The sequence below is a fragment of the Populus nigra genome, chromosome 10 (genome assembly GCF_951802175.1).
Source record: "Populus nigra chromosome 10, ddPopNigr1.1, whole genome shotgun sequence".
NCBI classification, from domain to species: Eukaryota; Viridiplantae; Streptophyta; class Magnoliopsida; order Malpighiales; family Salicaceae; genus Populus; species Populus nigra.
This window is the reverse complement of record NC_084861.1, coordinates 5,636,625-5,663,329: the sequence shown is the minus strand read 5'-3', so window position 1 is coordinate 5,663,329 and position 26,705 is coordinate 5,636,625. Positions and strand designations below refer to the sequence as shown.

General features: G+C 35.0%; 4 protein-coding genes across 6 annotated transcripts; 2 read left to right on the top strand and 2 right to left on the bottom strand.

Moving 5' to 3' along the window:
• Positions 1-7,908: 7,908 nt before the first annotated feature.
• Positions 7,909-10,600, top strand: LOC133705154 (ATP sulfurylase 1, chloroplastic-like). The gene is made up of 5 exons (XM_062130276.1): positions 7,909-8,591; positions 9,013-9,418; positions 9,563-9,823; positions 9,915-10,001; positions 10,179-10,600. The coding sequence occupies exons 1-5, from the start codon at positions 8,095-8,097 to the stop codon at positions 10,314-10,316; spliced, it is 1,389 nt and encodes a 462-aa protein (XP_061986260.1). The 5' UTR covers positions 7,909-8,094; the 3' UTR covers positions 10,317-10,600.
• A 574-nt stretch (positions 10,601-11,174) lies between these two features.
• LOC133705153 (putative calcium-transporting ATPase 13, plasma membrane-type) lies at positions 11,175-14,760 on the bottom strand. Its single transcript, XM_062130275.1, has one exon. The coding sequence runs from the start codon at positions 14,441-14,443 to the stop codon at positions 11,387-11,389; it is 3,057 nt and encodes a 1,018-aa protein (XP_061986259.1). The 5' UTR covers positions 14,444-14,760; the 3' UTR covers positions 11,175-11,386.
• Positions 14,761-19,868: 5,108 nt separating this feature from the next.
• On the top strand, positions 19,869-23,518 carry LOC133705616 (uncharacterized). Of its 3 annotated transcripts, none has more exons than XM_062130913.1 (5): positions 19,869-20,085; positions 20,214-20,273; positions 20,350-20,547; positions 20,749-20,952; positions 21,100-23,518. In XM_062130913.1, the coding sequence occupies exons 2-5, from the start codon at positions 20,231-20,233 to the stop codon at positions 23,112-23,114; spliced, it is 2,460 nt and encodes an 819-aa protein (XP_061986897.1). In that variant the 5' UTR covers positions 19,869-20,085; positions 20,214-20,230; the 3' UTR covers positions 23,115-23,518. The 3 variants fall into 3 exon arrangements, with proteins under 3 accessions (XP_061986897.1, XP_061986899.1, XP_061986898.1); XM_062130915.1 differs by having other exon boundaries at positions 19,870-20,085; positions 21,103-23,518; XM_062130914.1 differs by lacking the exon at positions 19,869-20,085 and having other exon boundaries at positions 20,102-20,273.
• A 562-nt stretch (positions 23,519-24,080) lies between these two features.
• On the bottom strand, positions 24,081-26,531 carry LOC133705618 (calmodulin-like protein 11). The gene is made up of 4 exons (XM_062130917.1): positions 25,984-26,531; positions 25,744-25,901; positions 25,560-25,640; positions 24,081-24,480 (listed from the first exon to the last, which is right to left on the bottom strand). Exons 1-4 carry the CDS (start codon positions 26,057-26,059, stop codon positions 24,343-24,345), a joined length of 453 nt encoding a protein of 150 aa, XP_061986901.1. The 5' UTR covers positions 26,060-26,531; the 3' UTR covers positions 24,081-24,342.
• Between the last annotated feature and the right edge of the window lie 174 nt (positions 26,532-26,705).

The following is a 26,705-nucleotide window of genomic DNA, read 5'->3' as shown; positions in this document are numbered from 1 at the left end:
AGTTCAGACAGTAATACTTCGCCTATTTATGTAGTCTCTTCCATTTCAGCTTTCAGGGATTAAAATAGCGTGCAATTAAAGTGCGTTTGGAGCTGACGTTCTCCGATTATTATAATTTATAAGTTAATATTTGATTCGACACTAAATGATCCCATAGAGATCTTGAATTGACAATAAATAGGAACCTGGAATTATTATATTGTTACTCTATGCGTATTTGGCTGGTAATAGCTGTTGGGTGGGGAATGCAAAACACGTTTGGAGTATAGAGAGGAAGGTATAATAGAGTTATCAATCGAGGAAGAGGCACGCCAACTGGAATCAAGGACTTGCCAGTTGCCATCAATAATGTCAGTCTATCAATCCTCGAATGAAAAAGATTTCGGGTTAAAAGAAAGAGCTGGCTGAGATGGATCCAGTTGCTGGCCTTGCAGCTATAGTTTGATTCTCCTCTAATTGTGCTGCATTCGACTTGTAAATAGGGCTTCTATGAGTTTTGGCCTTGTAAAAAAAATCTTATTTGAGGACAGAGTGAACTTGTTTCTTTATATATATATATATATATATATATATATATGATCGAAGTTACATTAAGCGGTAAAAAAATTGAATCAGCAATTTGTAGCCCAAAGGATATTATGCCAAGTTTTGTCATTTCTCGTTAGCCATATTCTAGAAAATAATATAAGCTGGTGTATAACTTACTGAATTAATAGTATTTTGAAAACACGATCTACAGTGCAGACAAATCCATATCCTCTTTCATCATTAGCTTAGCTAGAGTGGAATGGTATGACTGGCTTTCGGGAAAATGAGACGCTGCTAGTGGCTGGGAGCAGTACGAGCGGGCGACGTCCTCGTACGGTTCGTAAGAAACAAAAATGGCCTGTTTAAGGGGAGTGATAACCGGCACCAGGTAAGAAGACCCTACTGTCGACAGCATAGGCCCTAATTCAGTGGACACGGAATAAGCCTACACATGCAGTGGTTTCTCCGATGCACATGCAGCTTTTATATCTTCACTCCATAATCTCAGATACTACTTTCTTTTCGTGTAGTGGGACTCCTTCGTCAGTCAGAGACAGCAGCGGATAAGGCAAGAGTGACAATCGCAAATGGTTTTCGTTATACGTAACTTTATTTACCCAGGTCAAAAGAGTTGATTTAATCAACCAAGCCAGCATCATCATGAGATATTAACAAAGCTTTGCACGCCTAGTGTTTTGATCCATCTCCACTCTGAGACCAAGTCCAGCTAGTTCAGGCATATCAACTGACCCTTGAAGCTCCAGTTCAGCGACTGCCTGTTGGTTTTCTGAATTCCCTTCCAATATAGGTTCCTCCCACTTCCTTAAAAATGGGTGTCTTCATCTGTAACACACTATTGTAACATCAGAAGCATCCCATTCTCCTGCCTAATGTCATCTTGCACGTGTTTTCTTCGGTGAGCACAATTGCCTATGACAGCAACTAAGTCCCTCCGAAATCCTTTATATGGACACAATTTAGGGAAGAATGAAGAAGTTGCTTCTTGGTTATCAGCCTGCCTCAAGGCTTTCCTGATTTTTGCCGGAGGCCCTAGTTCACGAAGCAGGCATAAGAGCAAATCAAGAAGTCCAGATGAAAAAAGTGTATCAACAACATCAACCAAATCCTCGTCTAGGCCAACTCCACCATTGGTAGCACATATATCTCTTAACATGGCGAGTGAGTAACCAAGGACATCAATCACAGCAGATCCTGTCGGAAGCCCAGATTCACCTCTTGAACCAAACTCAAAGGCTTCAACTGATTTCTTGAATATTCCAAAAATGCACAAAGCAAAATGGTTGAGGATGGTAATCTCCTTCAGTCGCTCATTCAAAATCTCTGACACAACATTCAAAAGATATGCTTGTTCAGTCAAAAATGGATTGCCACTTAAACTAATTTCCTCTCCATTATCACAATTACTACCCACACCATATAATCTTGACAAGGGAGGTGAACATCCGATCTAAACAAATCCTCGAGAGAAGCAACTTCAGCCAATCTTCTCCAAAACCAACTGGTAAAACAACAACATAAAATTAATAATCATAAATTCAATACAAATAAAAAGTGATAGAGAATAGAATACTTAAAGGCTAGCATGATTGTGCAGAATAATAAAAATATTACCTGAAGATGCAGTCCGAATAATTTCAGTGACAGTAGGCAACCCTGGATCTCCACAAAGCTGCGAAACTAATTCACGGCTTCCGTCACAAGAAGCATAAATAATCATAAAAAGAGGATCACAAGTCTCCCAGCTCCGGACTTTTGCGAGCACGGGGCGAAATTAGGAGGATGGCAAGGGCCCCGATTATTCTTAGGAATTTTTTTTTTCGGTCGCCTCCTTTAACAAATTAGATTTTTAAACTTAAAAATAAAAAATCTTAAATTTTTTTTCTTTAATTTGACACTCCCAAACTAAAATTTCTAACTCCGCCTCCTATTAAACATAGTACAGTTTTCTTTTCCAAACTAGAAGGATTATCATTACATTTTTAAATTTCTTTTTCTTTTTTTTTAGTATCTTGCCTATTGTTATTGTTTCTAAAATTTCTTTAGTATTTTTTCATAAAGTTGATTATTTTGGATAACTTTATTTACTAGTATTTTTAAGTATTGTTTATTAATACAATTTAGTGGCTATTATTGATACTTTAGCTTCAATTTTGTTACATTTTCTTTATTTTTATATTTTATATTTTTGTTTAGGATACATTGCGTCTCCATTTTTTATGGTATGGTGGGTTGTCTTTTGAATGATTATCTCATTTTCTTTTCCATTTACTTCTTCCACATGTATACCCTAGTTCTTTCTTGTCTTTTGGGCAAAGATTCATATACTTCAAGGAATTGTTTAGAACTTGTGAGATAAGATTGATGATTTTTTTATTAAAAACTCATGATTTTTTTCAGCCATAAGAAAACATAAAATTAGTTCTGAATACAATATTTAAGGCATGAAAAGTAGAGAATTTTTTCTTTAACATTTGGTCTTTTATGATATTTTCACCGCACAATTTTAATTGTGAGGTAATTTTAAAAATAATAAAATTATATTCACTAACCAATTTAAAATCTTATAACCTTATGTGCAACCAATCATAACGAGCTTGAGAGAGTGATAAACTTTTGGTAGTTATATATTTCCTTTAGATTTTGCCATAAAACAAGATGATATTTTATTGTGAGATATTCAACTTTTAATCATTCATTGAGATGATAGTGAATAAAAATCATTACTTTTGCACAATCCTGCAAGGATGCATTATTTTTTTCTTTGATGGTCTCTCTAAGATTCATAGCTTCCAGATGAATTTTAGCGTCAAGAATCCATGAAAAAAAGTTATTCCTAGATATATCAAGAATGATAAATTCAAGTTTTATCAGATTCGATATTATCTATAAAAAGAGAAACAACTTATTAAATAAAATCATGAATATAAAAGAAGAAAAAACCAGTCTTTTAATGTTGTTATTCAGTTCTTTAGAAATATTATTTATTCAAGAATTGAATTGAATTTATTTAATTCTTCATAAATTTACAATACTGGTTTTTCAAGAACTTTAAATCTTGATGAATAAAAATGAAAGAAATTTTTTTTAAATAAGTTATAGAGCTAAATATATTTCGTAAAGTATGAACAATACTAAACAAATAAAATATTAAAATTAATACAAGCCATGTAACATAATAGTTTATGTATACCAATATTTCAAATTAAATAGAGTGATCATGCAGATAATATGTTAACAAAATAAAAAACAAGTAAAAACATACATATTCAAAATAAAACTTTAAAGAGAAGTTCATACATTTTCTTATATATAATAGTTGAAATATAAGATAAATAGTCTATTTATAGCAGGAAAAAAATAAGAACATTAAGGACATTAGAAAACCCCCCAAGTGTCATGAAAAATAAAAAAACTAAACCCAAAAATCATAAAATTTAAAAAATTCTAATATATATTCAATATATATAATTACAGATTTTATAACAATACATATCTTTTTGTGCTTTTGTGATAAATATGAATTAGATTTAGACGCGTCTATTTCATCAAGGAAAGGGAATTAAAAAAAGAAGAAATATTAATGCCCTTTCAAAAATTTCCAAACAATAAATGACAATTGTGGTTTTGACGTATGGCATAACCTTTTCGGAAACAATAAATGGACTCCCAAGAAAACTTTGCTTTCACCTCTTCTTCCTGCCTCTGAATCTGGCTGTAAAACAGGCAGAATTCAGTACAGAACCCGTCATCACTGTCAAAAAAATACTACTTTTTTTTTTTTAAAAAAAAAAAATCAAGTCGACGGATTGAAAATTTGAAACTGAAAGAGATGGCTTTTTCCTCGTAAACTACTTGCTGTGTTGCATCTTTGAATTCTAAATTTCTGACGAGGAAGGTTCTTTGAATCCCGTTCTTCGGGCGCCGTCCTTTTTTACTTTCTTCTTTCTTTACGATGAAGATTATGATCAGATCAAATCAAATTACACATCAATTAAAGTTAATTTTTTTTATCGAACTATTTTAAAAACATTATATTTTTAAATATCAACCCAAAACATCAGTAAATATTATTACAAGAAAAGCTAATTGACATGGTGTTTTTACAAAAGCTTAATTATTATTTATCTTCTCATATTTTACTACTGTAAATTATAATAATAAATTATTTAAAAATTTTGATTTCATCATTGAATTTTTTTATATATAATTAAGTTTTTTTAGCTTAAATTCAAGCTCAATTGCATGTCTTTTTAGGGGTAAGGGTTGAATTAAAAGATAAGAGACTAAAATGATAAAAGAGAGTTAAATTGATAGCAGATATGTAATTTATTTGGAGATTTCATTTTCATTTTCATTCTCGATTCTTTTAAGCAATTAGGTTACATGGTCCCTATAATTTTCAAAAATATATTTTGATATCAAATTTTATTTTTCTATTTTTAAATTATTTTTTAGATGAAGAAGAGAGGGAATCGATAAATTTCAATTTAGAAAGAGAAAGTTGTCGTTAGAGAAGTTTTAGGCCAATAAAACACACGATATTTGTATAAAAATGTTCCATATAACAAGGGGAGTTAAGATTATGTGTTTTTTTTTATCTTGAAAACACTTAAAAATATATATTCGAAGTCATGAAGATTTTTGGTTCCGGTTTAATTTCAGGTTTTTTAGGTAATGATTTGATTTAACAAGGTTCCTCGGGTATTTCTAGGTATTTTGGGTCAAAAAAGTTGAAAATGAGTTTTTTGATGGAAAAAACCATGGACCCCGTTTTCCAACTACCACAATGTTTGGATTCTTGGATTTCAGATAACGTGTAGTCTTTTTTTTTTTAAAAAAAAGCAATAGGACGGATAACATGTCATGTATGGTGTTTCCAGATTGATGACCCGAGTAAAGGTCTAACATCTTTTTTTGTCTTATTTTTTTTTAATATCATCGTTCGATAATATATATATATATATATATATATATATATATATATATATATATATAATAGTTTTTTGTTTTTTTTTTCTATCGAATTATCCTAACATCATAACATAGAACATGAATTTGTCAGGTTAATTCGGATTAACTCGCCCTTTCGTGTCAAGATTACATGTCTACCGTGTTGGCCCGATCTCATTCTTTTCTTTTATTTTTTTAACAGTTTTTATTTTTTTACTTTAGATTTTTTTATATTTTTTAAAATGATTTTTGAGTTTGTATTTCACTTCTCAATGATTTTTTTTTTGCTTATTAAATAAACAATCTTGGCTTGGGTTTATAGGTTTGATAAGTTCACCAACTGAACAGATATACTTTTTGTTTTTTAATCCTTTAATTATTTTGATCAATTTTATCTTTTAATATTAGATTATTTTTTTTACGTTATGTATTATATAGGCTGGTGCTCAATTTTGTGACTATATATTTTTATCATATAATTATAAAAATAATTTATAATTTTTTTTATTAAACTCAATGGAGTCCATGGCATGGATTATTGGGAGACTAAGATCGATCTAATGATAGTATATCATTGTTTTAATATTTTTTTAAATCATCATCTTGAAGTTTTTTTTAAAAATTAAATCATGTTTTTACCAATTATTAAAATGGTATTTAGACTTATGAAATCAATCAATTTAATTCGAGTTAGCTTCTACGTAATTTAATTTGAAAACTAGAATTAAACAAATACATTTTATGATTTCAAGATTCACTCATTAAACCAAATTTAATAACACAATTAAAAAATTATTCTCGCTTTAAATATTTTTTAAACATTTTAAAAAATTAGTTCATTTACCGCAGATTGCAGACACATAGACTATGTTTATCCTAAAAATATTCCTGAAACGCATTAACGATTGTCTTTGATTTCAATGTTCCCAGCAACACCAGCACAAAAAAATAACCTTGTTTTGTCAAGTCGAAATAATTCACTGCAGTGATTTCTTTTTAATTGCGAGGAAGTACTGGGATTTCTGACTAGAAACCTCAAATATTAGGTAATTGAGTCATTGTACCCATCCCTTTACAGCAAGTCCTCACGATCACTAAATTATTAAAAAAAAAAGAGAGTAATTTTTAAAAATAAAGACATAATTTTTCCGATCATGCTAAAAGTCATATTAATTGACTATAAATGCTTGCATTTATGCCCTTCCGATACCAACGTGATTACGAGCTGTACATGTATATAATTCCCTTGACAAATTTTAAAGAAACCATCAATAATGTCTTGAAAAATTGCCAATTCATTCATTTTCCCGGCGAAAGCTTTCGGTGAAGTATTAAAATCCTACACATTTAAATCATGCAATTAAAGATAGCTAAAAGACATGCTCGGACCTTCAGCCATCAAATTTGATGGACGATGACCGACCATGTGACCAAATCTAACCCCACTTCTCTAGCTATGCAGTACTGACCTGTTTGCATCATGGGCCGGATAAGATTGGAGGCAACAAATTTGATAAAGATGTTGTTTTTATGTTTTAAAAATATTTAATATTATTTTATTTAAAATTAATATTTTTTTTATATTTTTGAATTATTTGATGTGTTAATATTAAAAATATTTTTTTAAAAATAAAATAAATATTATTTTACAAAAATAATCACATCATCACTTTAAAAAAAAAAAACACAAAAAATCTTTTTAGTCGGATTATTAGTTTTGTTGTCGATTTTTCCCGACATCATTGAAATTTGAAAATCTCACATGGAATCGTAAGAAAATGTAGGGTCCTCGTACTAGAAAAATCGTACTCTGTCACTCTATAGGGTAGGGTAGGTTTGGTCTCTCACGGGATGTTTGGTATTAGTTAATTTTTAAAATGTTTTTTATTTAAAAATATATTAAAATAATATATTTTTAATTTTTTAAAAATTATTATAAAAAAATATTAATTTTTTTATTTAAAACAAAATATAAATTTTAATTTTAATAAAAAATAAATTAAAACTCAATGCAAAACAGGCTTTAAAATCATAATAAAATTATAGAGTCACGAATTTATTGAATCAATTTTAAATGGATGCTATTTGTTCTCTTTAAAGAAACAACCTTGTATTGGATAATTGTTTTGTTTTTTTTTTAAATCCATGGATTTAATAATTATTTATTCTATCAATTAAAGTTTAAACAGGGTAATTTCTCAACTAGATGAAAATAAAATTCGATCCCAACTAGATTACAGGTTAATATGTTATCAGATTGATACACAGTGCAGGGCTGAATTTAATAAACAGGCGAAGGACTGGTGCAGGCCAGATTAATAATTATTAAATACAAAACAGAGAAAAAGGAACCTGAAAACTGTGTCCAGGTTCATCCTCCCAATTCTCCAATTCCTATATAAATGCAATGTCTCTCGATGTCTCCTACTCCAAGCCAAATCTGCGCCATCAGGCTTACACTTACCAAGCATATCTTTCTCATATTTTACTAAGTTGTTTTCCAAAGTACCCTCGTCTGCTTCATTAATCAACTGCCCTCCCAGAAATCAAACTTGGAGAGAGAGAGTAAATTGAGTACCCTGCTTCTCTCTACCAATGGCTACCATGTCTGCCCTCTTCACCAAAACCTCATACCCTCCCCACTCTCTTCCAAAATCATTCAATACCCGTTTTAGCCCTACCCTCAAACTATCGTTTGCGCCCAAAATCCAATGGAAACGAGTCAGAATTCAATCCGGGTTGATCGACCCAGATGGTGGAAAACTTGTTGAACTATTCGTTGAAAAGTCGCAAAAAGATGCTAAAAAGAAAGAGGCAATTTCATTTCCTAAAGTGAAGTTAACAATGATTGATATTCAATGGCTGCATGTTTTGAGTGAAGGGTGGGCAAGTCCTCTCCGCGGATTCATGAGAGAATCCGAGTTCCTCCAAACTCTTCATTTCAACTCGCTCCGTTTGGAAAACGGGTCGGTTGTTAACATGTCGGTGCCTATTGTGCTCGCTATTGATGATTTGCAGAAGCAGAGCATTGGCGAGTCCAAGAGGGTCGCTCTTGTTGATTCAGATGACAATACTGTTGCCATCTTGAGCGAGTAAGAATAATTTTCTTTTTGTTAAATTTGATGCTATTTGCATGTTTGAGTTGCGTTGGTGGAGGATGAATACATGAAGTTTATACTTTTATATTTGTGTTTGAAAGTGATAATGAATTAGATTGAATTAATGTTTATATTCTTATAATGTTTTTTGTGCTTGTGCGTTGGTCTGCTTTAGATGGAAGCACCCTCTTTCCTTTTCCGATCATGCTAGGACAAGTGTACCATAATACAAATTAGATGATTGTTCTGCAAGTTTTAATAGGCATATCCTTTGATGGTCTCATTTCTCATCCACCAACGCATGTGAAGTCATAGATCGTGTAAAGATTTTTTGCTATCCAATTCGATTGATGTTGAAGAAACTCCTAATTGATTAACCTGTATCCTGATTTATTTAGTTGTTTCTATCTTTCAGTGTAGAGATATATAAGCACCCCAAAGAAGAACGGATTGCGAGAACATGGGGAACTACTGCCCCTGGTTTACCTTACGTTGAAGAAACCATAGCTGGATCTGGAAACTGGCTGATTGGAGGGGACTTGGAGGTGATAGAACCAATCAAGTATCATGATGGTCTCGATCATTTTCGATTGTCTCCTGCAGAACTCCGTGAAGAATTCACTAGGCGCAATGCCGATGCTGTCTTTGCATTCCAGCTCAGGAATCCTGTGCACAATGGGCATGCTTTACTCATGACAGATACTCGTAGACGGCTTCTTGAGATGGGATACAAGAATCCCATCCTTTTGCTTCATCCATTGGGAGGCTACACAAAGGCAGATGATGTTCCACTTAGCTGGAGAATGAAGCAACATGTGAAGGTATGTGCCCCCCCCCTCCCCCTTTTTTTTGTCTCTGCATGGATTCGATTGTTGTTGAGTTATTTTATCCAGACTAAAACTTCCCTGTTTCCCAGAAGCTTAGTCTAATACTGATTTTGTTTGATGATGATGATAAATTCTTAGGTACTTGAGGATGGTGTTCTTGATCCAGAAACAACTGTGGTCTCAATATTCCCATCTCCCATGCACTATGCTGGTCCAACTGAGGTGCAGTGGCATGCAAAAGCTCGGATTAATGCAGGAGCTAACTTTTACATTGTCGGCAGGGATCCAGCTGGAATGAGCCATCCAGTTGAGAAAAGAGATTTATATGATGCTGATCATGGAAAGAAGGTGTTGAGTATGGCCCCTGGACTTGAGCGGTTAAACATCCTTCCTTTCAGGGTATGTATTTTGTTGTCATCAAAATCATTGATATTGCACATGTAACCTTTGATAGTAATTTGAAAAAAATCGTGGTTGCAATTGGATGCAGGTTGCTGCATATGACAAGACTCAGGGTAAAATGGCATTCTTTGATCCCTCAAGGCCCGGAGACTTCATCTTTATTTCTGGAACAAAGGTATGCAGCCCAACGTATTTTTCATTTTCTGATTGTCTAAAAGATATTGGAAATAAGACAAATAAGAGGAAAAAGTTTCGGACTATGTGAAACAGAGGGAGTAACTTCGTATTTTTGGTTTATATAATTATGTCTATCCTTTTGCTTCATGTGACCACGCTTGCTTGTACCCTGCAGATGAGAACACTTGCAAAGAACAAAGAGAACCCTCCTGATGGATTCATGTGCCCTGGTGGCTGGAAAGTGTTGGTCGAATACTATGACAGTTTGAGTCTGTCAAACAACGGCAAAGTCCCAGAACCTGTTCCAGCTTAGATGGAGTTCAGGATTTGCTGTGCCATGCTTGTTATGCCATCTGATTGGGAGAAACTTTGAAACTTATTTATCTCCATCTTATGGTCCAGCGTTTGTATAGATTCTCTGTTCAGATCTCTAATAAAATCACGAGGCACTGGAGCAGGGACAAAAATCTTGCCTCAATTTGTAATTAGATTGCCCGCTGTGGCATCTCGCTTTGGCACACTAGCATGTGTGCTGGATGCGTTGTATCATAGTGCGGCTGTGCTTCTATTAAAGACATAGTTGGGGTGTTTGTTTAATGTTTTTGGGACATAGTTGTGATGCATTGGATCACATGCACTGAAAGAAGCCCAAACGAGGGATGCTCGTCGCTTGAGCTACCAATTTCCTGCACCTGTTTTAATGAGTGTTCTGAAATGGTAGACCTTTATCATTTCAGCAGGATCCTTTCTTTCAGGTCTTTGCATCCACGTCATTTGGAATCTGTCGTCGTTCCACTGGATATGGAAGCCACACATCAGACCTGATTAATAATGCATGTTCCAGCACTCCATGTTCGTGATAAATAACAGTGAGTTAGCACTGAAGCAACGGCTTTGTGCAGTTCACTTGTTGCAAGGAGCCAAGCACACTGAGGACGGGCTTTTATTAGAATTAGCTTTTCGAGAACAAATGGATGGAGAAAAGATGTGAACTTCTTGTCTTCGAGGACAGCAAATTGGCTAGGAATGAAAATCCAATCATCAAGAGTTTGCAGGAAGAAGGGAGATTAATGATGCGATGATGCCTGGAAAAGCACTTTGAAATCGGGAGAGCAATGTAGATAGCTGGTATGTTTCATGCACTAGCAAAACAAAGCAAGAAACAAGCAAGTGAGCAACACATGCGCTTTTATTAATGTTCAGAGCATCATGTCTGATGTAATACAACAAAAATAACCATGATTCGCCAACATCCAAATCTAATTATAAACAATATATCATCTTCCGGGGAAGCTATAAAATAGATACAATAAATAATTCATGATCTGTATTTTTTTTCGTAGGGGTGAAAAAAGAATAAAAGAATCATGTGTCTTCTACTGTTTATTTCCTCCAAGTGAGATAGCTGAAAATTGGTTTCTCTGGAACAGGTATGCACTTGACAACCCAACAAATTGGCCAAGATAGTGCTGCGGTTCCGATACATGCACCCCATTGGCCCCAGTTCAACCTCTCCGTGTCAGCAAATTTCTTCAAAAATTCTACCATTAACACCTGTAAGAGAATGGTTATTCCAATGATTCCCAAAAACAACTTGTTCATATGGATCCCTTTGAAAACATTCTTCTCCTCCAGCTTCCTTGCATTGAATTCATTAAACACTTGGCACAGGACAAAAATGTTGAAGATCAAAGTATCATTTACCCTTTCTGTCACTCCAAAGATGGATTCTCCCTTGAATTGAAGTGTCAAGAGGATTGCTATCTGATACAAAGCTTGAGATAGGAGGTTCCTCCACATGATGTTGGTGATAAGAGGTTCAGTCCTACCCACAGGGGTTTTTTCCATGAGCTCCTGGGTGGGCTGCTCAGTAGCTAGAGCCAGAGCACCCAATGTGTCCATAATCAGGTTCACCCACAACAACTGGACTGCTGTTAGTGGTACTTCTCCTGCTGAAACTGCTGCTACAAAGTTTATAACAAGAGCAGCAACATTTACTGTGAGCTGGAACTGAATGAATTTCTGTATGTTGTTGTAGACACACCTACCCCACCTCAAAACTGTGGCTACAGAAGCGAAGTTATCGTCCAAAATGACAATATCTGAACTTTCTTTAGCCACTTCAGTACCTTGAATCCCCATAGATAGTCCTATATCAGCTTCCTTCAATGCCGGTGCATCATTTGTGCCATCACCAGTTACTGCCACCACATGACCTTTTTGTTTGAGGCACTGTACCATGAGAAGTTTATCAAAAGGAGAAGACCTTGCCATCACACAGATTTTATCAACCTTCTCCATTCTTTGCTCATGTGTGTAATTTCGGAATTCTTCCCCTTCAACCACAGCTCCACTGATATTCTCCGCACCAGGCTTGAGTATTCCACACTCGATCGCTATGGCTCTTGCAGTGAAAACATTATCGCCAGTGATCATTTTGACGTTCACTCCAGCTCGTTGGCAATCATCAACAGCTTTCTTCACCCCAGGTCTACATGGATCCTTGATACCCACAAGTCCTAATAATGTCAAGCAGTCTTCTTTGAGCGTTTTGTCTTCCTTTCCATCTTCATATTGGTCCTCCGATATTTGTTTGTGTGCGAAAGCGATGCAGCGAAGGCTACTAGCTGCCATATCTTGAATAATTTGCTTGAATGTATTCCTTTCTCTGTCATCCATTTCTTTCATTAATCCAGAAGCATCATAGTAACTCGAGCACATTGCTAGGATCATCTCTGCTGCTCCTTTCCAGTGAACGTGGATCGTGTGGTCCCATTTTTTCATGGACAAAACTCCACTCCTTTTCTTCTGTGAATTGAAGGCTTCGACTTGGAGAATTGTACAACTCTGCTTCATTTGCTCCATATTCATGTTCAGTTCAAGGACAGCCCAAGAAAGAATTGCTTTTTCAGTGGGACTACCTGAGAACTCAAGCTTGGATTCTGGACTTTCTCTGTAAACGCTACCAGTTGTATTTAAAGCAACCCCTTGCTTTATCAATTCAAGAACATATGGAGAAACCGGAGAAGGATTGCTCTGCTCCATTGATTCTTGACCAAGCCAAAACTTTGTCACTTTCATCAGGTTCATTGTAAGAGTGCCTGTTTTGTCTGTACAAATGGTGGTGGCAGAGCCCATAGTCTCACAGGCAGGAAGCTTCCTCACCATTGCTTGATCTTTCATCATTCTTTTCATTGAATAAGCAAGAGTAAGCGTGACTGCCAATGGCAATCCTTCAGGAATTGCAACCACTATTATGGTCACTGCTGCAGCCACAATCCCCACCACCGCGTTCACTATATCATCAGCCTTGGTCTTGCTACCATTGAACTCCTTTTTGCCGTTCTCATCTTGCGTATTCCCTGTGAAGTAGCGAACCAACAAGACTAGTAGAACAAGAAAAGCGACAGCCAATCCAACCTTACCTATTGATGACGTTAGCTTATTGAGCCTAGCTTGTAAAGGTGTTTGTTCATTTGTGTCACGACTGATATGGCTCATCATTTCTCCCCATGTTGTGTTCATGCCAACTGAAGTAACAAGCATTTGACCGTAGCCATCAGCCACCTTGGTGCCAGAGACCAAAAATGGATTTTTTTTGTGATTGATTTCCACATGATCACTCTCTCCTGTCATGCTGGATTCGTCTATTTGCAAGGAATGTCCATCGATGAACAAGCCATCAGCAGGAACCTGATCTCCGATCTTTAAACAGACGACATCCCCCACAACAAGTTCAAATATCGAAACTTCTTGCCGCCGCCCGCTTCTCACAACATCAATTTGTATGTTATTGCTGATTTTCGACAACTTATCAAACTGTCTATTTTGTCTATAGTTGCTTATAGCAGAGACAGCAATAATAAGAAAAACAGCAACAAAAATGCTGCCACCATCATACCAACCTTCCTTTAGACCATGCTCTTTGATACCGAAACCAAGAGAAAGAGCTGCACATCCTAAAAGAATGGCTATAGTAAGATCTTTGAAAGCTTCCACTACAAAATGGAAAAAGCCCTTTGTTGGCGGTTTCTTATACGTGTTGGAACCAAATGCTTGCTGTCGGCGATCAATGTCCACAGGACCACCATAGATGCCGCCGTCAATGTCGGTTCCAATGGCAGAAGCTATACCGACAATGCCACCAAAATTCTCAAGTTGGTCGAGATCTTTCTTCTTAACAAGCTCTGAAAGACTTGATTGATGAATCTTGAAGTGGTCAACGTCTAAATTAATGTTTAGCGCAGTGTAAGATGGAGAGGAAGAAACTTTGCTAGGCTTTTTCCTGACAACAGGTTTTTTGGATAGAGAGTATATGGTCCTAGAACAATAGATAGTTACGAAAGCTAAATGCCATCTTTTGTTGGGTTTGCTTAGGGTGGCAGGGACGTCAAGTGAACGCTCAATGCAAGCCAAGTTTGCATGCAGAAGGTGGGACATAACGTCGAAACTCTTAAAACTAGCAGAAAATGAAATGACAAGGTAGAGAAACTAGAATGATATTTCACAAAGCAAAGGATAACTTCAAGAACTTAGAAGAAACCAATAATAAAGGAAGCGGAGAGGCGTATTATTTGAATGCTAGATTAGACGAGGAGGAATTCTCAAGCTAGCTGTGATGATCAGGTTTTTGGTGTTGCCTCTTTGTTTCACGAGTTCCTTTTTATAGCAACTTAGGCGATGGCCCAATTAATTATTGATGAGGAAAGACGGGTGGCACTCGGGTGGAAAAGATTGCTTGGAAGGATTGCATTCTTCTCTCAAGTTTGAAGTTATAATTAATTATTTTAAAACTTAATATGATTTCGGGTGTTCATTATCCAGTACATATATTGTATTGTGGATTCTTTACAACAAATAATCGGCGCAGCGTGTTCAATTCTTATCTTAGTTCTGGGGTATTTTGACCGGTCAAAACGCGGAAAAAAAGGGAAGGTCGAGGTAGGGTTCGCTTTCGTGTCGATTGAAAACAATACCATCACTGAACCAATACGTGGTGTTGGTCACCTGCTCAAGAAAGAGAGAAATAAATAAATCCTAGAAATTTCTGGGAAGTTCTTCGAATAAATAGTTTATGTTGGATTGCCTGTAAAGCAACTTCAATTTTACTGAGGTTATACGATATGATTTATATTATTTTTTAATATATTTTTTTAATAAAAAAGCTTTTTAAACTTGAAACTTGCACAATCTTACTTTACCTTGTGCTTAATTTTTATCAAATAAATAGAAATGGTGAGATTCGAACTTGTGAACACTTGGTCATCAAGGCTCTAATACCATGTCAAGGAACCATCTTAACCCAATAACTTAAGCTTGCAGATGAGGTCCCAAGATATAATTTATATTATTCTCTAATATTTCTCTACTTTAAAGTAAAATAATAATAAAAAAACAGTATGTTTAATAAGGATTTTTTTAATATTCTATTTCATATAAGAATGAAAGGTAATAACATACCCCTTTAAGTTCAATCACTAGGTTGATGAATTAAGTTTTAAAACTTAAATCATTTTTATGGATAAACTTGAATAATTTTCTACTCTATATTAAAAATTCTTAAAACTCAAATATAGTTTTAATAATTCACTTTTAAAAAATTGTTGAAAATAATATTTTATCATTTAATTAATGTCAAGTAATTATAAACATACTTGAACATAAAGTACTAAATGATAGTAACATTCAAATTGAAGCTAATATTTACATTATTAAGATAAAAAAGTTAAAATTTAAAAATATTTATACTAAAAATATTCATGATAATCATTTGATTTTTTTATAAACAAGATCAAACTAGATTGAAAAAACTAAAAAGCTAAATTTAAACACTATTTTGAAATTTGATATATTACTCCAGCTTAATTTAATTTACAAAGACCAATTTTAAAAATCATAATTTTTAGTGTATATTCAGTACATAATATTTTTTAAAAAATATTCCTTACTTGAAAATATTTTAAAATATTTTTTTTTATTTTTTATATTAACTCATCAAAATCATAAAAAAAAACACTGAAAAAAACTAAAATAATATCTTCTCAAAACAAATATATTTTAAAAAACATTAAAAAATAAAAGTCGAAACACTCCCGTACTAAGTCCTCGTTTTCATTTAATTGACGGGCACGACAATTACAAGCGTGGTTTTTGAAAAAAATATTAATTTTATCTAAATTTATATTATGTATTTACAATCCATAGTTTAAAATTAATTACTTATAGATATTTGAATTTCAAACATCTTACAACCCATATAACTATAACTATTACATAACACTGTGATGGCATATTTTGCTGCAAACACATTCTTGCTTGCCATCATGAGTGAGAATATATTTGTTTTTACTTTGATTTTTTTTTTATTTTTTATGATTGTAAATCTTTTTGGTGTATTCATGTTAAAAATAAAATTTTAAAAATAAAAAATATTATTTTTAATATATTTTCAATGAAAAATATTTTAAAAAACAACCACCATTAAAATTGCAATCATAACTACAAACACTAAATAAATTGAGATTCCAAGCCTGTATGGAAGTGTAATTGCGATTACTTTTTAAAATTCTTTTTATTTTAAAATACATCAAAATAATATATTTTTTATTTTTTAAAAATTATTTTTCAAATCAACATATTAAAATATAAAAAAATTAATTTTTTTTAAAAAATATAAATTAACCCGTGTTTATAGTCGCTCGTAACAGTGGACACCACATTCTCAACGAAGTTGCTTGTCAAAGTGTAGCGAAGAAAAGGAGGGACGTCTTTCTATATAGTTGTAAAAAAGTAAAGCAAAAGAAATCCTAGAAATTCATAAGCAGATGAGTCGAAGCGAGCGGAAGGTTTAAAAAACGATAACGATTTCTTGGAAAAGATCCACCGATGACCTTTGCCCCGGCAACCCTGCAATACCATCTAAATTGCTATGCAAAGATTCTTCAAATTCGACATGACATTTCAATGGTCTCGTCGTCTCGGTCCACGATTTAACTCGGTCAATCATATAATTTCCCTTTCCACAAGACTCTTGTATTTTACTCCAGTTGGTAGAATTAATTCTCGAGCTACAAGAGAATAAGAAAGAATCTATTCTCTTCATCAGTCTCCTCCGTATTTCAAATGCAGTCAGAGTTGATTCCTGAGACGGCACCGTTCGAGTGGAAGGGGCCACGACTTCCAAGAGTTCATATTAGTCCTCACACACATATAAATTCTTTAAATATGTCCATAAAGAATTATAAATTGTCTTTTTAATATAATTGTCGATGATAAATTGCACTCTAAATAAGAGCTTATATGGTTTACCTATTTCTCACTTAATTTATATCAAACAAATTCTATAAGAAAAAAAAACGGTATAATAACACTATTTCTTTAATTTTACTCTAGACAATTAAACAATAGATTGAATTAAGGTAAGACTAATCATTAGAGGTGACAGAATTAAAACACTCTCCTGGCAACTTTCACTCAAATAAAACTCTTTTTTGTAGTTTTAAAACCTGATCCGGCGGTCGATCCGAGGCTAGAACCAGACCGAGTTTATAAAAAAATAGAGGTAATTAAAACCCGGCTGACTCGGCAAGACCCGATTGCAACCCATTGAATTTTTTTATTTATCAAAACGATATTATTTTGATTTATATAAAAAAATAAGGTTGATCCAGTCAAAACCAGTGACTCGAGCCTTGAATCGGGTTTATAAACATTGCTTTTTTCTATAAATAAAACTACCATCTAATATGGTAATTAATATGTTAGTTTTTTAATAAAAAAATTTAAATTTACTAAAACATCAAATGCCTTTTATTCGGATATCAAGTGAACATACCAAATGCCTTTTTTTCGTCTGTTTGAGAGTAATTGATGTTATTTTGTAAAATATTTTTTATTTAAAAATATATTAAAATAATTTTTTTATTTTTTAAAATTTATTTTTGATATTATCATACTAAAACGATAAAAAAACACAAAAAAATTAATTTAAAGTAATTTTTATTTTTTAAATTTCATGAAAACTGGACCAACCGTAACTTCGATAAGTTGGCAGTGTGATCGTGTTTTTTTTCTTTTATTTACCAGTAGGGAAAAAGCTTGGATGCATTCAACTTCCAAATATCAATTCTCTGTCGAAATACAATGCGTTATTTTAGAATGCAAAATTGCAAATAAGACTGAGAGTAGATGAAATAAGCCTGTCGACTGGAGGAGGAGGAGGAGGAGAGAAATCTATATAATATAACTGAAGTTGTCCTCTTACTATCTAATGGCACTCTGGCGAAGTACGATGATAAGGCATCCTGTTCAAATTTGCCCTAAGGACAGCGTGGAAAAGGTGTTTGCCAGTCCACAATGTCTTATGTCCTATTGGTTGGGCTACTGTGAGGCGTATGCTTGGCAGCCCGCAAGTATACCTGGACATGCTCGAAGCCTTTCTGTTTAGGATGGCCCAAGTATGATCTACCCGAGACTTAGCTTGAGAAGAAGCCCAATCCGAGTTTTCCTTTTTCTTTTCTCAGAATCAATCAAAACCTTTCGTAATGGATCCTAATTCCTAAATCCTACCCCACAATTTCTTTTTCTTTTTCAGGGAGCCCCTAAAGAGATTTTTATTTACTTGTATTCTCACAATAGATTTTATTTACCCAACAAATTTATCCGAACCCTTTCGAGTTCCTACTTGCACCACCATTTTTACACACAACTTCTAGTTATTCCAAAGATGCCTGCATTAACCCATGTCTCAAATTTCACCATCTACGTTGGTCTTGTAAAATGGGAAAGACACTGCCCCAGATGTATACAATGCGGTATCATCATTTCAGCCGCTAATCTTTCGCTAAAAAATTTATAACAACTCTTCCTCATATTCCTCTCAACTAGAAAAAAGGAGAGTGAGGGTCCAGTTTGCCAAACTTTTGAGCTTGTGCAAAGGTAGAGAGTTCCAAAGCAATGCAAAGCTATAATATGGTTAGCCTTAAAAAATACCTGTCCTTAGCCTCCCAGCAGGTAGAACAAGCTTTAAGACCAAGAAATCTTGAATAGCAGACCCACCTGTTCAAAGCCTCATCATACTATTATTCTGCACCCATGGCAGAATATATGTTAAGCAATCTGCTACTTTACTGGCAGAACCTGACCAATCTATAACCTACATGTGGCTTAAGCCTAATCATTGGTTTCAAAGTCTCGAGTTTGAGCCACATGATTAGATAATGGCAGGGAAATCTTTTGAGTTGAAAATGGATTAAATCATCAACCGATAATAATGCATATAATTTTATGCGTGGTAAAAATTCTATCTTGGATTCTGTCCATGTCCTTGTATCCTTACCGACCATATATGTTAGTTCTGGTCGGTCTGTAGGTCCTAGCTTGAGACCCTTTTTTTTTTTCAAGCTGAATGTTGAAATCCAATATGGAGGAGGTAATTGCGTGGTGGGAACCTATCCATGATTTTCCACACATGCCTAACATTTCTTGGAGGCTTTCATAAACAACCAACCCATTTTAACTTCGGGAAAGCTACATGGTTCCAACATGATTCTTGATGCTTAAATAAGTGTCGAACCAAATATTATACCTGTAGATCACGAAGTAAATACTGCACAAGCATCTGCAACAATGCATATATAAAAAAATGCCAACTAGCTAGGAAGGCTAGGTTGGATTAGCCTAGATATTCCTTTAGGATTGCCTAGAAGGTGGAATAATAATGCTAATGAATTCAGCACATTGTCATCATAAGGGCGGGCCACTGACAGGATACACAAAGGCACATTTAGTCGCCGACAGTGAACTTTAATTAGTTAAAAAGTGTCCCATGGATAGTATAGAATTCCAGATCACAGAATGTCAAAGTCATAGAGAAAAGGAAAAGAGAATGGAAGGATAAAATTGGCCACTCCTTTTAGTGATGGATCGGGTTTAGCTGACAGGTGACCAAAAATGAGGCTTATGCTTTAAGCAATATAAGTTAAGTAGCGAGTTTAATCAAGTATTAACACTCTGGCAGCCTCACAGAAAGATGTCCTGTGAAATGCTTGTAGCTACAGGCATGTGAAAACAATGATCATCATGTATGTATTTTTTACACTTGTGGACTTTGAATTTGAATCCCCTTCAGTTCATATACCGCCACAAAAAGAGTAGCCTTCGCCATTGACTTTTGTTGAATGTTCATCTTACTGCGTCATTTATATTTCAGGATTTAGAAAATTGAACATGGGAAATGAGATGGGCAACAACAACACATCTGGACTGCGAGGTACGGCTAGAAATCTACTTCAGCTTTTCACTTGGTAATTGCGATGCTTATTAATTTGCAATGCTAATGTATGCAGAAGAAGATAGCACGACTGATGAGGCTCAGGAAAAATCTGTACAAGAACCTACTAATGCCAATGCCGTGAAAGAAGAAAACCATGTAGTTCCTGCAGGAGAGAGTAAAGATTATCATGAAAAAGTGAAAGGGTTAGATCGTGATGATCGAAAGGGTTCTGGAGATACTCATGATCATAACCAGACATCGGATGAGGCAGGTTTGTGGCTTACCAATATCAATATGGAATGCACACATATCTCATGAATTTTATCTGTTGGCTGTTGGAACTGAAAATTTATTAAGTTGAACTGAGTGATTTTAATCTGTTGGCTAGTTTCACCAAAAAAAAAAATAAATTCCTGTTCAAAACAAACAGAGCTCAGTATCTGTATACTAAGTCAGACCTTCTCTTTTGTAGAACATGCTGAAGCTCATCCAACTCCGGAGTCTCCTAAAGCTGAAACGAAACCAAATGAAGTAGGTGGTGGAGATAATGAATTTCACCCAGCTTCTTTTTCGAATGAATTGGAAGGTAATGAGAAGTCAACAGAGTCTCATTTAGAGGAGACTGTTCTTGGAGCAAACAGTAATCAGCTAGAGAGGCAAGCTTCCTTCAAGAAAGGTTAGCTTATCCTTGGATACTCTGTGAAACCCTATTCTGATTGCCTTAAAACCTGCCAGTCATGTTGTATTTTTATCAAGTGATATTTACATTTACAAAAATAGTAAAACCTAGTGTAAACTTCTGTTGTTTTGCTATAAATTGCAACAGAGGAACAGGAGATCATGTCAGTTTCAACTTTTGTCACGATATCACCATCACATGATCCAGAACCTCAAGAATCTATGGACTTGAAGTTTGATCAACAGGAGTTTATTGAAAATCATTCCGAACAATCTATAAAAGATAGCACTAATTCACTGGAAACAAGTGAAAATATCGTAGGATCAAATATTGTTGAAGATATCATCACTAAGGAGAATGGTCACCTGGTGGAGACCTGCGCTTATGACAATCTGGATGGAATTCTTGTTTCTGGGACCACTCTAAACATGGAGAAGAAAATGGGTGACTTGTCGGAGAAAGAAATGGCATCTCAAGAAGATAAGATGCTTAGTGAAGAGAAAGTTGACGTTGAAGTTGGAAATGAGGTTGGAAATGATTTAAGCAAAACAGTTGTTATGGAGCCAACAGCGATACGATCAGATTCTCGAAGTGAGCACAGAGAGAAATGTGAAGAAGAGTTCACCAGGGAGATGGATTGTTATGGAAACAATTGCTCAGAGTCACAGCCACAGGTCAATCTTATCGCTAACTCAGCAAACTCTCATATGGAACTATCTGTGCCTGAAGATAAATGCATGGTCCTTACTGAAGAAACTGAATTCACGAGAAAAGAATCGGAAACGGAAGTTAACAAGCATGATTACAGCCCGAATCAGTTAATGGATGATTCGAATAGAGAATCAGAGATTGAATTGAAACATGCATCTCAAAATGATTCTTTTCTCGGGCCTAGTTTCAAGAATAATGAGGAGAGTTCAGTTGATGCTTCTCATGATCCTACTAGCAACGGAAGCTGTCAAGTTGAGGAGGCAAAGGTTTCTGAGAATGGCTACATTGACTTATTCAACGACATCCAGAGTGAAGCTTCTGAAGACGGCTGCAAGGAATCTGAAGGAGACGCTATGATAGTCCCTGAACTTGGAATTATTCCAGAAGAGTTATCCATGTCCAACGGGAAAGGCAATGAAGGGGGAACAGATTGTAAACTGGAGGAAGAGAAGACAGCAGAGAAGCAAATTGTCGAAGAGATAAAGGAGAAGACAGAAGCTCCATGTGCCATTGGAAAGGGTGCAGAAGAACAGCAAGGCGGAGAACAGTTAGTGTCCAAAACACTTGCAGTACAAGCAGAAGCATATAACCCACAGGCTCCGGCTTCTCTGTTCCAGTCTCAGGATCAGCAACAAGAAAAGGTAACGGTATCTGGCGATGCTCAAGGCAGCAATGGGTTAACCTTGGAATTGAAGCCCGAGAGTTGCCAGGAGTTCCTTGTTGCAAAGGTTTCTACTGACCAAGCGGAATTCATGAATATTTTAGGGACCTCAGATTCTGCAGTTGAGTTGGCAATGGTCAAGCCTCAGGAAGAAGCTTCATACTATTTCATAGCAGCTCGAGAGGTAGTGAGAGAAACCAAATCTTTAGCTTTTGATCAATGTGAGAAACGTGATTCAACTATCTTCCCAAAGGGTGGCTATGAGGCACAAGAAAGTGTGGGGAGGCTCAGCACTGAATCAAATCCCGACAACCTGAACATTCATGTACAGATGCGAAAATCTCCAAGCTTTGATCTTGATCTCCGAATAGAAGCAAGGAGTGAAGAGTCAGATCAGACTCCACTTCTTTATCAAGACAAGATTACAGTTGAAAGCTTATCGGATCAGTCTGATGTCAGCCTTCAAAGTCCACATCTGCTTTCTCAGTGTAGTCAAGAAACACTGCGAGCATTGCCAGTTGAAGAGAAAGTGATTGCTCTGGAAAGAAGTGATTCTGAGAAGTCAAGAACACCATTCCTTGGTTTCTTGAAAGAAGATGAAGCGGCTCATGCTGTTGTTACACCAAAGAAACAAGATAACCATGCTGCTGCAAAGAAGACAACTAAGGATCTGTGGAACTCACCTACAAAGGAAGTGGCATCGGCTTCTCCTAAAGGTAAAGAGAAACATAAGCGCAGAACATCCCTCTTTGGTCAGTGCATGTGTTGTGCAACAGTGATTAATTAAGTAGAAATTCCCAGTTTTCGAGTTTTACTTTTCAGGATTTTCTTGAATGAATTTCATTTTAATTCGAGTTTTTCAAGAAATGGAGTCTTGATGAAAGGAGAAACTGTCGGTTGGTTCAGTTAACCCAAGAAAGAGTGATTACTAAATCTTCTGCATCTGTAACTTTTTTGTGATCTTTCCTTTCTATAATTCTTCTAATCTTGCATTGCGTTGTATTTTGATGCAAGCTCTTAGCTGATTCTCTTGATTTAATTATTTTGTAAGTTTTGTTTGTTTGATAATGTGTTGGACAGAAATTGGAAGGTTTGGAAAGGAAATTGCAAACCAGACAGCTTTGCTGCTGCCATTGATTGTATTATTTGTTTATTCTATTTATAACACAATCGTAGCGAAGATGTTTGAAATTTCGAGAGTTTTGACTTGTATTAACATTGTTTTCATGATGGGAAAAAAAAGGAAGTCAGATCGTATCAGGCATTCTGAGATCAATAATATTAGCATTAGTGTTTTTCTAGACTCTAGAGCCGTCCTCAAGGCACATACGAAATTCTTCCAGCCATGTGGCTGGAAGACGGGAGCTAGAGAGACAGCCCATTGACAGTAGTCTGCCCTTCAGCATGCAGGCAGGGGGGGCTCAAAGAAATGTTCTCCTATTAATTCAAACCGACAATATTTTGCCTCCAAGGAATACCATAAGGTAATTCACAAATAAGCGTGTTTGAAAATATGGATTTCCTTGTAAGTTTTGGCTAATAAAGCTTAGATGAATTTTCTCAAAAGACTCAATTGAATTCATCTCGAAAATCGGGACTGATTTGTCGTATTATTTTATCGCTAGCTTTTAGCATATCACAGGAGAGAAAGATTGACGGAAAGGACAGGAGGGACCTGGGGGGGTGGGCTTTGCCATCGCCGAAAGCTGTTATCCCATACAACACGTACTAGAAAGTCAGCATTGACACGATATTCCCAAATCTATTTCCATTTAAAAAACATATTTAAACAACTTCTGGAGTAGAAAAGAAAGAATACAATTCAGCTTTGGACAAAATCAAATAGTGATTTTTCAGGTCATTCTAATTTTCGGTCATGATCATTGGTTGGCTGGCTACATTACCACAGCAACGACAATAATAAAAATGAATACAAGTTTCTTATGGAGTTAAAGATGTTATAATTCAATGAATTCTGAGCACGGCATCTTCGATCCGATCGCCTGGGAATTTTTTCACCCGATGTTCATCATCATTTTAACAAACTCGTCGTAATTAACTTGGCCGTCACCGTCCAAATCAGCCTCTTTAATCATCTGATCCACCTCCTCATCGGTAAGCTTTTCACCTAAATTGATCATAACATGCCTCAACTGAGCATGAACAGGGAGAGCAAGTTTTTAATTTGATTAGAGAGATCTCTTTCCAATTAAATTAAATAAGTAAGAATGCTATGAACCAAATCACTGTCCCATGAAAAATGGTTAATGTTCATTGCATGCTGAATCGTACAGCTAATCTCACACGGATTGATGGGTAAACTAAACCTTAAATATATGGTACAATATTTAATTATTTTTACCCGAATATCAATATCAATGGGTTTACCTTTTTCATTTTCATTTTATTGTTTCTGCAGAGCATGAGCTCTTAGATAAGGTGTCCTCTCCTTTTCACGAAGGCAACATCTGCTTGAATATTCATTAAACATTTATCACCAGTAACCTCACCTTATTGATATCATCTATTGTTTAAATTTTAGAGAAAGTGGTAATTTTTTTTAAATCTAAATAAGGATAATATGCTTCAAAGAAATTAAAATGAAACAGGTATTTAGAATTATGGTTTATCTTACTTTTCAAAATAATTTTTTATTTGAAAATGTATTAAAATATTTTAAATATTTTTTATATATCAACATATTAAAATCATCATCAAACATTAAAAAAATCAATTAAATATCTTTTTAAAACAAAAAAAAACTTTTATAATACATTAAAAAAAAAACGGATATTATGTGTGTGTGTGTGTGTGTGTGTGATGGTTTATTTTCCCTTTAGAATTTGGAAGGCTCTTTTGTCAACATCATTCACCTACGATATATTCCCAGTTCTCGTCAACGTCAACTCTCAAAAAAAATAAAAACAAGGGACATAGATGACGATTGTTCGATAACATGTCCAGCACTATCATTTTGAATTTGAGAATTTCTAATTTTTTTAGAAGTCTGAATTTTCAATTATGTGAAAAGTATACTACCGAATTCACAAGTAAGGAGTTTTTTAAGATCTTGAATGAGTTGTTTTCACCGTATAACACTTATGGTCAATAACCATTGCCGTATATTCTATTCAATGAAAATCTCGAATGAAGATGTTGATTGATATATATATCAATGCCATTGCAAAGAAGAAGAAATTAGAAGGAAGGCCAAAATTGTTTAGAGTATTACCTCATTAGCTGATATATAGCCATTCTGATCCTTGTCAAACACTTTGAACGCCTCTTTAAGCTCCTCCTCCGCATCAGTCTCCTGGTAAATTCATAAATATATTTCAAATTATAGCCTTAATATATATTCTTATATATATTTGTTACTAACGCGTAACGTGTGTGTGTGTGTGTGATATATATACCTTTGTTTTTTTGGCCATCAAAGTTAAAAACTCAGCAAACTCTATGGTCCCATTTCCATCCGAATCAACTTCGCTGATCATATCCTGAAGTTCTTCTTCGGTTGGATTTTGATCCAGTGACCTAATGACCGTGGCCAGTTCATCAATGGTAATGCAACCTGCAAGGCATATATCTGATTAATTAATACCAGTAAACACTTCAAACAAATGATATAACTCGTAAGCTAATCACAAACTAACCATCTCCATCCTTGTCGAACAGACAAAAAGCTTCTTTGAACTCAACAATCTGTTCTTCGGTTAGTACCTCTGCCATTTTGTTTTCAAAGACACCACAAATTAAAAACTTTCTGACTAGTGGGAGAGAGAGAGAGAGAGAGTGGAGCACAATAGGCTACGAGGGGGAGAAGAGAGAGGACGTTGTTTTTGGTAGAGAGAGAGAGAGAGAGAGAATGTTGAGCACAAAAGGCTACAAGTGAGGGGGAGAAGAGAGAGTACGTACGTTGTTTTTGGTTAAGAGAGAGAGGGTATGTTGAGTATAGCTCAACCTTAGCTGGGTTTATGTAGAACTCCAATGCGGTAAAGTACTGTGGTAAGATTTTTCTTTTTCTTTTTTTCCTCTTTAAAAAATCACGAGTCAAATCAGCTTATGTCTGGATTGGTTTTGTGGTCTTCGGCAAAGAAAGAGAATAAAAAAAAAGGGCATCTGCTGTCTCTCTTTTGGACCAGTGGACCTTTCGTTTCTTTTACCCGATCTATATTATAGAACCATCTGCGTGTAGCAAAGGTTACTAAGACTAAATTAAGATACCGATTGGTAGCATAAGGTTTATACTTACCTACGGATGTATATATGAATTTTATATTTGACTTCAAAATTTGTACAGCTGTAAGGGTTTGAAGTTCGGGAGACAGAGCATTCAAGGAGTAGACGGGAAAATTTGGTTCCCCGAGTTAAATTT